The sequence below is a fragment of the Pocillopora verrucosa genome, chromosome 7, assembly GCF_036669915.1.
Source record: "Pocillopora verrucosa isolate sample1 chromosome 7, ASM3666991v2, whole genome shotgun sequence".
Taxonomy (NCBI): domain Eukaryota; kingdom Metazoa; phylum Cnidaria; class Anthozoa; order Scleractinia; family Pocilloporidae; genus Pocillopora; species Pocillopora verrucosa.
The window spans coordinates 22145735-22157585 of NC_089318.1; the positions used below are offsets into that span (position 1 = coordinate 22145735).

General features: G+C 37.1%; 1 protein-coding gene across 1 annotated transcript; it reads right to left on the reverse strand.

The window, feature by feature from the left end:
- Window positions 1-1738: 1738 nt before the first annotated feature.
- On the reverse strand, window positions 1739-3145 carry LOC131775206 (adenosine receptor A2a-like). The gene has a single exon (XM_059091305.2). The coding sequence runs from the start codon at window positions 3029-3031 to the stop codon at window positions 2099-2101; it is 933 nt and encodes a 310-aa protein (XP_058947288.1). The 5' UTR covers window positions 3032-3145; the 3' UTR covers window positions 1739-2098.
- Window positions 3146-11851: the final 8706 nt, after the last annotated feature.

The following is an 11851-nucleotide window of genomic DNA, read 5'->3' on the forward strand; positions in this document are numbered from 1 at the left end:
GTTGATCACGTGTAGGTGTGCCGAAATAATTCCTAAAAATTAAGTCCCCAACATTTCCTGTCTCAGCAGAAGCCAGAATCACCTGCTGCGGTCTGTGCATGGAGTCATCGTTGAAATGTCAAATTAAAGCCACCACTGTTGTCGTTTACATGCAAAGGCTACTATTTCTGCCCGTTTCTTTCCTTAGACAAGCTGTTGGCTTCAAGAACGACACTTAAGGACAGCTCAAATACAGTGAGCCGCTGGCCTCGTTGACTGTTTTCTGCATTTTGAGATGTTGAGTTTGATAAAAGCACATGGCATGTTTTGTAACTTTTGTTTTCGAGCTTATTCGGTTTCTCCGTGATCTTGGCACGAAAAACTTTGAATCGTTCGTTGGTTAATCGTTGGTTAGCTAGTTTATTTGTTCGTTCAGTTCATTCGCTCGGCGTGATGGAAGTTTGTTTGCCAATTTACATGGAATAATAACACAGTTCAACGCATATCAAATTATTTTTCATATTCAGTTGTCCTTGATCACGAAGTAGAGACACTGGGTCTCTACACAAGCAAAACTGTTGGTTTATAAATATCGCATTTTCATAAATGTATGGCATTAAATATTTAAAAAAATATATCGTTCGCTTATCAGGAGTTAAACTGACTCACTTTGCAGTACACATGAAAATCGTGTTACTTGCGGAAGGAATAAAGGCCAAAATAATAATTACCATTTTTCCAATGAAGTGGAGGTGAATGATTATTTCAGTATATACCATACAAATACAAAAATATAAGGTATTTCTTTCAATATATCGGAAAAAGATCGGAAATTCAACTCTTGACGCGCGATTTTGTCTTATCAGCTGCTCGGAGTTGAATAGTAATTGACATTTACTTCCAAGCCAGCCAATCAGCGCGCGTGAAAAAGCACTATTCACTTCTAATGTATATGCTAATACTGCTTGTTATCTGAGTGTTAATATAAACATATGAAAAAAGGACTGAAGACGGAGACAAAGTTATGGCAGCGATATTAACTATGCTGTAAGTTATAAACACGTTCGCGTAATCGGCGCCTGTTGGCCGATGAAAATTAAATATAATAGCAAAAACTCTCGTATATGAAGGTGACTGGAAACAGTTTTTTTGAGAAACCTACAAACAAAGCGCTCGAAAACCAACTTCCCTCCTCCCAGACGGACCAATTTCACATACGTGTTTATCAAATAATTTAAGTTTAATTTGATATGATGGACGCGGTATGGCAATCACTATTATTATGCCAATGTCATAGGAAAACCTGTAAAACAATTTTTGGGGACGGTCTAGGAAAATCTTCCTGATAGATTTTCTTTTTTAAAATAAACCTTCGCTGCTGAGTGAATTTTAGGAAAATTAATCGAGTCGTTTTAAAATTATGATGCCGCTAGTTATAGTCGATTTGACTGCAGCTGCATGATACTGTTTACAGAAAGAACTCTAAAATATGCTCTGTTTGATATATTATATTTGTATGTTCTCAGCCATGCGCTAACTTTGAAATTATTTTCTTAAGTCCTACAAGTCTTCAAACAGTTAGATATAAATCATAGTTTTCTGCAATTTAGGTATTACCCACAGAATCTCAAGCTCAAGTTTCATTTCAGTTAAATTTGACGCTGAAACGCCACACTTGACTACTAACTTTTTCAATTTTTTTTAAGATTTTGGACGACCATTATGCAGTCATTGGAAAAGTCAAAAGGAGGTAAAAAAAAAACCTACACGGAATTCTGGACCTCTTTCAAACACTAGATTTCTTTGTTTTAGTGGTTTTATTCTGCTATCTGCTACTCTACCTTTATTTGCATTGATAATAACAATACATTTTCTGCTGTAAAGATATTTAGCACGACTGTAAAGATATCTAGCACTACTGTTCAGTAAATCTCTTAGTCTTATTCCCGATCAATTTGTATTTTGTTTTATACACAAATGTCGGGTTGCTGCTGCACCATATAAGTAAACAATACTCGCCTTTTTTCCCACCGTTTGCTTTGTCAAGAACAGTCTGCAAACTGCAACTTCTTGTAAGCCACAGGCAAGGGTTTAGTTATCAACATAGACAACACTTGATTCAACGAGATGGTTCATTTCTACTCCGAAACATGTTTTGTAGTATGTTTAAGATAGCGTGTCTAACGTGTCTCATCTTCCAGCAGTAAATGACAGGGTTCAAAGATGAATTAAGATAGATCAGAGTCACTGAAAGAAGATGAAATCTTTTCAAAACGATGCTCGAGCCAAAGATTCTGATGGCAGCCGAGCTAATTAGGGAAGGCAGAAAACAAATCATAAATAAGATATAGACGTAGAATATACCAACTGTAGATTTAATGCGGGCAGCAAAGTTTTTCATCGCATCAGACTGAGCTTCACCTCGTATTTGTATGGACTGTATCTGATTCTTGTGCCGTCGAACAGTTAAATATATCCTGATGTAAGATACGAATGTGAGAATTAAGCCAACTGCTGCAATAACTAAACTAACAGCATCCCGAGTGCTACGCGGCCCCCACAATGTTATTGAAGATAATAATACACTGAATACCCATATTGAGATCACCACAGTAACAACGCGCTTGTGAGTCACAAGCTCTTGGTATCTGAGGTGAAGATGAACAGCTAAGAACCTTTCCATACTTACAGCCACCATACCTAGGAACGAAGCACCTGTACATAAATAGCCATAAATACTCAGCATTAGGTAAATGTCACAGCTAGGAGTCTCTATTTGTAACCACTTGACAAGAAGTGAAATATAAAGTGGTTGACCAAATAAACCGACCGCCACATCAGAAAAGGCGAGGTGCAGAAGAAGCGTTTTTAAAGGTTTTGCAATCGTCGAAGCTTTGTGCAATGCGTAGATTGTCACAATATTCAACATAACGGCGGTATAAGTCAGAAAACTGTTGAAGATTAAGTTGGCCATGATAGTTGACCTAAGTTCTTTGAAATCGACGTTGGAAGGATGATACTGGAAGGACTCGTTACAATAGAAGTCGCTCATGGTGTCAATTCCGCTCAGTCTTGAAAGAAAAATGGGAACTTCAGACACAATGTTATTTTACTCTCTGCAGGTAGATTATTTCCTCTTTCGACACAAAAGTGTCACTCTCTTTACTTTCTTCTTGAACTGTTACCTTTGCCTACACAAATGTGATGCTCCTAAGATAAGGGGCCAGATGTCGTGATGATGCTGCCACATCAGCTCACTTTTCTGATGTATGACTCAGGAGGAAGACGTCGATGTAATGAATTATTGAGTATGACTTAATTACATAACAAAACCAGCTATGCTTAAACTGAGACAACAAGCCGTTGTGCAATTTGAATATCTTATTGGGTGCATTATCTCGTATAAATAGAGACTTAAAAAAGTCCACAAACAGATTTAACGTACTTACAATTGTTATTGAAACGTTCATAAGGCTGATTATCATTAATGTCATGGAGAGGCATAAACCGTTTTTAAGAAAAAAGCAAAAACTTTCTGACAGGTGGGTCGCAATAGGGTTAATTGTTAGCCGTGAAACGGCCAAAAAAATTGCTGTTACGCATACAACATTCACAAATTTTAACCGTTAGTCGCAAAAAAAGTTGACGGGTTTTTTTTTTAATTACAAAGGAAGAAAATGAATCGTTAGCCGTAACTGGCCATTATTTTAATCGTTAGTAGTAGAGACCCCATTCAGACCCTCTGACAGGTGAGGATATTCAACTAAATTTTGGAAGACAATAGTGCAAAAGTCGAAAACATAGAAGCCCGAAACCTTAATGTCATATCATCTTTCAAAATGAATTTTAAACAATTTCTTGGGACGCTTTGGCGCCTCTTTAGACACTTTTGCAATTAAAATATTTAATTATTTTATTAACACGAAATTCTAACCGTGTTTCTTACGTGTAATTGAGCCGTAGCAATCTCTCCTTCCCAGAGTAAAGTTCTCAAATTTACCCCTCTCAGCAGAGGCCTGAATCACCTCCACTGTCCGCGGAGTTGTTGCTAAAAATGTCGGTGCAAAAGAAGAACTGTCAATTAATTAAACTCGCATTTTCATAAGTTCATGCACGTTATCACAAAAACAAAATCTGCTCACCAGACGTTGAACTGAGTCTCTTTTGAATGGACGAGAACATCGCGTCAATACTTGAGGGGAAATATACGCCATTTATTAGCACTTGCTTCGTGTTTAGGTGTCGTGGTTGTAAATATGGACAGGTTCTTAGCTGTTCATCTTCACCTCAGACACCAAGAGCTTATGACTCACAAGCGTGTTGTTTATATGGTGATCTCAATATGGGTTTACATTACATTTGTTTCTTCGATGACATTGTGGGGGCTGCGTGGGACTCCAAATGCTTTTAGTTCAGTTACTGTAGCTATTGGCTTTATTCTCATATTTGCATTCTATATCAAGATTTATTTAACTGTCTGACGGCAAAAGAATCAGATACAATCCGTGCGAATACGAGAAGAAGCTCAGTCAGATAAGATGAAAAAATTTGCTGCCCTCATTAAATCTACGATTAGTATTTTTTAAATCTCGTGTTTGCTATTTGTCATCTGCCTTTTCACATTTGTTCGGTTAGTTTTAGAATCTATGGCTCGAGCACTGCTTTGAAAAAATTTAATTTTCTCTCAGTGACCCTCAACTTTCTTCATTCATCACTGAACCGTGTCATCTACTGTTGGAAGAAGAGACACGTTCGACACGCCATAATGGACAACATCTCGACCTTTTAAGATGTTGACTTTAGCCATACTTTTCAAAATGGTGTATACTTTTGTATGTAGTTAACAACAATCGAGCTCTATTGAGCTTAGGATCATCACATTTATGAAAGGATAGCTAAAAGGTAATATTTTATGAAGAGGATAGGGTCAGTGATCCACTCGTGTCAAATTTCCAAAAGTTTTCTAACTTATACCTCATCATATTGAACGTCGTGACAATCTACATCATACACAAAGCTTTGACAACCTGACTGCAAAAGCTTTAAACGCTTCCCCTGAACCTTTCCTTTTCTGATGTGGCTTGCCGTTTATTTGGTCAACCATTTTACACTTCTCTTCTTTTTAACTGATTGCAGATGGAGAATCCAAGCTGTAATTAACGCTTACCTGATGCTGAGTATTTCTGGAGTTATATTTATAACTGCATCGCCGCGTGGGGATTGTAAAGCATTCATGATGCCATTGGATTTATTAGTGCAGTGTTGGCTTCACTCACACATTAATTCATGTTCCACATCAGGATATAACTAATTGTATATCGCATGCATATAACTTGTTATGCCGTTTTTCAAATTTGCTCGGCTGATCATCAGACTCTATGTCTCAAGTATCACTCTGAAAAAACTTTTACGCCTTTTAGAGACACGGATCTTTCTTAATTCATCTTTGAACCCGGTCATTTACTGCTGGAGGATGACACAAATTCGACGAGCCATCATAGACGTAGTATGGAACTTGCCTCGCAAGAGACATTCATCCCGCTATATTTACAATCGGTCATCCAATTTTGTCCTTGCTAATAACTGAACCCTTGCGTGAGACTTATAGGAAATGTGTGCAATTTGTTTTCAGCGGGTAAAAGGTGACAAACCCAAGAGTATCTACCCGTAAGATACAGAAGCCAACAAAGATGGTATACAAATTATTAATTGGGAAAGATGGATTTCAAAGGAACAGTAATGCTAGATTTATTTTCGATGGACAATGAAACTGTTGTTGTTGATAAAAATAAAGTAGAAACAAGCATCATTTTCTATATTAAATTTTAGATAAATTTTCGAAAGCGGTACACAACCAATCAAACAGGGCGCTTGACTGATTTGAACGAGGAACTAAAATCGACGTAAGGTTCCTTAATCTCCTGCTCGTCTCACTTTGCTCCGCCGAATTGTTTGTCAAATTTGTTACAGAGAGACAAGCTCGAAAAGATAGGCTCCCTCTGTGTGTTTGCACACTCTTTCTTAATTTCAGATGGTCGCAAAGGATAATAGTGCTTTTACTTCATTTTTCTAATAAAATCTTCCAAGTGAGACGAACTTTTAGTAACTAATGTTCTGCGCTGTTGATTATCGCGCAATCTCTTTTATCTTTTGTAAATTTAAAACCTGCTTCTTTTCCCCTACGTGTATAAACAAAAGGACGATGGATTCGTGTAGGTTAAATGTTATGAACAGAATAGTCCATGCATGGCAACATCCGAGTTCACATTTCATCCAAACTGGGGTAATGCCGTGTGTATATCCTCTCTCTCACTTAAACCAAACATAAACAAGTCTCCAATACTCATCATATCTGAAAAACCTAACACAATATTAATATTAAGTATCTTGAACTTCTCACCTTTTCCCAACGTATTCTGAGGGAAATCACCCACCGTTTTCAGCTTTTTAGAAATAACGCAGAGCGTATAATTCTTAACTTAAAATTTTGAGTCGTCTTGTGTTAAAATATTAATGCTGATAGTTATCTTAATCAATTTTAATTCTACTAGAAAGCGTAAAAACATTTTTTTTAGGGAGTTCACATGACGAGCGATCGGTTGATCGAGGCAAATAGATTTTTGTTGCCTTAAAATTTCCCGCATGACAAAAGTTCTCCGCACAAACACGCTACTTTTAAAATTATTATTAAAAGTATCAGAGATTTTGCTGGCCATGTTTGTTTTCCATTCACTGGCCAACGCTGAGGCACTGATCACAGCTAACTTGATATATTTGGTAAAACCTTGAAAATCTATTGCTGCCTTGACTTAGCTCTTTTCCATCCTTGGAATATATTACAGTTATGTAAGAAGCAGTATTATTTCTTGAAGTATACTTCTCCCAACAAGTGACGCGATTTTCATGTCTACTCCAAAGTTTGTCAATTTAACCTCTGGTTAAAGTGGATGGTGTTTTTTGTCATGCCATGAACTTATGAAAAGGGGGGTTTTATAAATTGACAGTTTCGCTTTTCTTAGGACAGAAACAGATCACAGTCTTTGTATGAAAACGACAACAGTGGTGGCTGGCCTCTGCTGAGACGGGAAAATTTGAGAACTAAATTTAAGGAATGAGTTATTGTCTCGGTTCGCTTATGCGAGTAACACAAATGTTGTTGTTTTTTGTTTGTTTGTTTTAATCAAACAATTTGTTTCAATTTCAAAAGAGTATATAAAAAGTATACGTATAAGTATCATTTGACAGATCATTGCCATGAACTTCTGAGATGAGGAGTGTTATGACGTAAACAGACAAAAACAAGTCTTTGTATGAAAGCGACAACAGTGGTGGCTTTCATTTGACGGTTGAAGTTAGTATTAACTCCTCAGATCGCGACAGGTGATTCTGGCCTCTGCTGATACGGGAAAATTAGAGAACTTAATTTAAGGAATGAGTCATTGTCTCGGTTCGCTTATGCGAGTAACAGTAATGTTGTTTTTTTGTTGTTGATGTTTTAATGAAACGTTTTGAATCAATTTCAAAAGAGCATCTGATAAGAATACATATAATTATATTTGATAGAAAGTTATGAAAACTCTTTGAAATTCATTTTGACAGATCAATGATATGCATGACACTTAACTTTCAGGATTTTTAACATCTCTACCTTTGGCCATACTCTTAATTTAATTTAATTTAATTTAATTTTAATTTAATTTAATTTAATAATAAGTTCTTATATAGCGCATTAAAATTGAACTCTATGCGCTTTACAATTACAAATTAACAAAATTTCGATAAAAATCCTATACATGCAATTCGCTACTCTATCTAAACTAATGAATTATTACGTGTTATGCATATGTTTGACAACGTACGATATCAAATAATCTGGTGGCTTAATTTTTGAAAAGATAAGTTTTCAATAAGCGTTTAAAGGAGTCAACAGATTCGGCGTTTTTTATGCATTCAGGTAGTTGGTTCCACAAATACGGTGCTGCGTAGGAGAATGCTCTTTGCCCATACGTTTTAGTTCGAATTGTTGGGACCTCAAGTAGATTCATATTTGATGAACGGAGGTTTCGTGCTGGAATATATCGACTAAGAAGTTCAACAAGATAGGTTGGAGCCATGTCATTTAGTGCTTTGTATGTTATCAACAGTATCTTGAATTGAATTCGTTTTGTGACCGGGAGCCAATGAAGTTTCCTAAGTATAGGTGTTATACTGTCTCTTGATTTGGCACCGACTAACAAGCGGGCAGCTGTGTTTTGGATCCGTTGGAATTTTTCGATGTCACAAATCGGTAGACCGTACAATAGGCTATTACAATAATCAAGTCTCGATGAGATAAAGGCGTGTATCAATCTTTCATTTTGCTGCGTCGAGAGGTATTTACGAACGCGACCAATATTTCTGATTGCTAGAGACGACGATTTACAGATGGAATTTATATGCGAGCGTAAGTTCATCACAGAATCAAGCATGACGCCTAGGTCTCGGACAGTATTAGATAAATTAATGATATCATCTCCAATATTGATATTACAGAAAGGAGGATTTTTTGAGAAGCGTGAGAGGAAATGAATGATTTCTGTTTTTGAAGGGTTGCACTGCAATCTGTTTTTCTTGGCCCACTCCATGATTGCATTAACACATGATTTCAATCTTTCCATGCCTAGCATTCTGTCAGAGGAGTTTATCTTTATGTAAAGTTGCGAATCATCGGCATATATCATACAGTTTAGGCCATGTTCAGCAACAATGTCTTCTGTAGGCGAGGTATACATTAGAAAGAGTAGTGGACCAAGTACTGATCCCTGGGGTACGCCGTAGGAGATATGTCGAGGCTTAGAGATGGAGTGTTTGATCTTCACTGACTGAACACGATGTTCTAGGTATGATTTGAACCATTTTAGTGCGATACCTCTAAATCCGAAACGTTTCTCCATTCTTTCAAGTAATATGTTATGGTCGATCGTGTCGAACGCAGCGGAAAGGTCTAGCAAAACAAGTACTACTTCTTCTTTTTGATCTACAGCTCTTAGTATGTCATTTGAGACTTTTATTAAAGCAGTTTCAGTGGAGTAGTATTTGCGGTATGCTGACTGCATCGCTGGAAATAACTGGTTCTCGGCCATAAATCTGTATATTTGATTTGCGACCACCCTTTCGATTGTTTTTGAGAGAAAAGATAGATTTGCAATCGGTCTGTAATTTGAGAGACAGTTCGGGTCCAATGAAGGCTTCTTTAAAGATGGACATACCAGGGATTGTTTTAACTGATCAGGAAATTCTCCGTTAGCCATGGAGGCGTTGATAATCTTGGTTATAATTGGCGTCAAGTGTGGAATTGACTTTAGAATTCGTGTTGGAATGGGATCCAGTTGACAAGACTTAGTTGGAGATTGAACAATAAGTTTGTGAACAATATCAGCAGATACAGGTTGAAAAGTTTGGAACGACGAGGTGACTGGATAATTGACGTTGATGTCGGGTGCTTGGGCAGTATGGGAGTCCAAATCCGATCTTATTTTCTCAATTTTTTTGATAAAAAAAATCGTTGAACGTTTCGGTCAATGTATCCAATGAATCATTATTAGGGAGTGCAGCAATGTTCTTCGATAAGAATAGGCGAGATACCATCTTGAATAGTTGTGATTGGTCAGAGGAGCTGATCAGAGTCTGATAATAGTTTGTCTTTGTCGCTGTTAGAAGATCATTGTAGTGTTTGCAGGAATCAATAAATATTTCTTGGTGAATTTGAAGACCAGATGAAATATATCTTCTTTCATGACGACGTTTGTCTTGTTTAGCCTTACGAAGTTCATCAGTATACCAAGGAGAATGCGGTCGCAGTTCTTCAAAATCGTCTTTTCCTCTCCTTGACGTTAATAATAATCGAGTTCTACCGACACTTGACTCATACTGCCATCATGTTGAACATTGTGATAATTTGGCTTGAGTCAGAGAAATGCAACAAGGGATTTAAAAAAAAACTCCCAACACGGAAAAACACAATGATAAAAATGTCTGTGCAGAATACAATATGTCTACTACAACTTTTAAAAATTAGAAACAATTTCATTGTAAATCGAAAAATTAACTTAACTTTACTGTTCATATACGTTTCTTTCTTTCCCGATTAATTTGTAAGTTGTTTGACTGCTGCATTTTATGTGTAAAAAATCTTGGTTTTGCCTCCTCTGATTACAGTGCTGAGAACATACTACATGCTGCTCTTGCAAGTCACGCACAGTGGGGTTCAGTTGTTAGCAGGGACAACACTTGAGGAGCGATTTCAAATTTCGCGAGATGGATGTCTCCTCCGAGACATGTTCCGTAGTATGTCTATGATCGCTTGTTGAATATCTATTAATTTACAACAGTAAATGACAGGGTTCAAAGATGAATTAAGAAAGATCAGAGTCAGTGAGAAAAGAAAAAGTCTTTTCAGGAGCAATGCTTGAGCCATAGCATTTGATACAAGCTCAGAAAATTTGAAAAGACAGATAACAAATTATATGCATGAGGTATATGTAGAATATACCAACTGCAGATTTAATGCGGGCAGCAAAGTTTTTCATCTCATCAGACTGAGCTTCACCTCGTATTTGTATGGACCGCGCGCATCTGATTATTGTGCCGTCGAACATTTGAATATATCCTGATGTACAACACGAATGTCAGAATGAAGCTAGCTACTGCAATAACTGATCAACAGTGCAGAACATTAGTTACTAAAACTTCGTCTCATTTAGAAGATACTATTAGAAAAATGAAGTAAAAGCACTATTATCCTCCGCGACCATCTGAAATTTAAAAAGAGTGTGCAAACACATAGAGGGAGCCTATATTTTTGCGCTTGTCTCTCTATAACAAATTTGACAAACAATTCGGCGGAGCAAAGTGAGACGAGCAGGAGATTAAGGAGCTCTACACCGAGTTTATTTCTTCGTTCAGAGCAGTCAAGTACCCTGTTTGATTGGTTCTACTCTGCTTTCGAAAATTCATCTAAAAGTTGATATAGAAAATGATATGCCTGCTTCTACTTTTATTTTTATCAACAACAACAATTTCACTGTCCACCGAAAATAAATCTAGCATTACGGTTCCATTGAAATCCATCTTTCCCGGTTAATAAGTTGTATACCATCGTTGTTTGGCTTCTGTACCTTACGGGTAGATAATCTTGGGTTTGTCACCTTTTACCCACTGAAAACAAATTGCACACAGTTCATGTAAGTCTCACGCAAGGGTTCAGTTATTAGCAAGGACAACATTAGACGACCGATTGTAAATACAGCGGGATGGATGTCTCTTGCGAAACAAGTTTCATAGTACGTCTATGATGCCTCGTCGAATGTGTCTCATCCTCCAAAAATAAATGACCCGGTTTAAAGATGAACTAAGAAAGATCAGAGTCTCTCAAAGGCGAAAAAGTTTTTTCAGAGCGATACTTAAGCCATAGAATCTGATGATCAGCCGAGCAAATTTGAAAAGGCGCATGACAAATTATATGCATGCGATATACAATTAGTTATATTCTGATGTGGAATATGAATTAATGTGGGAATGAAGCCAACAGCTGCAGTAACTAAGCCCATGGCATCATGAGTGCTTCACATCCCCCACGCGGCGATGCAGTTATAAATATAACTCCAGAAATACTCAGTATCAGGTGAGCATTACACCTTAGATTCTCCATCTGTAACCACTTAACAAGAAGTGAAGTGTAAAATGGTTGACCAAATAAACCGCAAGCCACATCAGAAAAGGAAAGGTTCAACTGCTTTTGCAGTTGTCGAAGCTTTGTGCACGGCGTAGATTGTCACAACGTTCAATATGATGGCGGTATAAGTTAGAAAACTGTTAAAAATAAAGTCGGCTA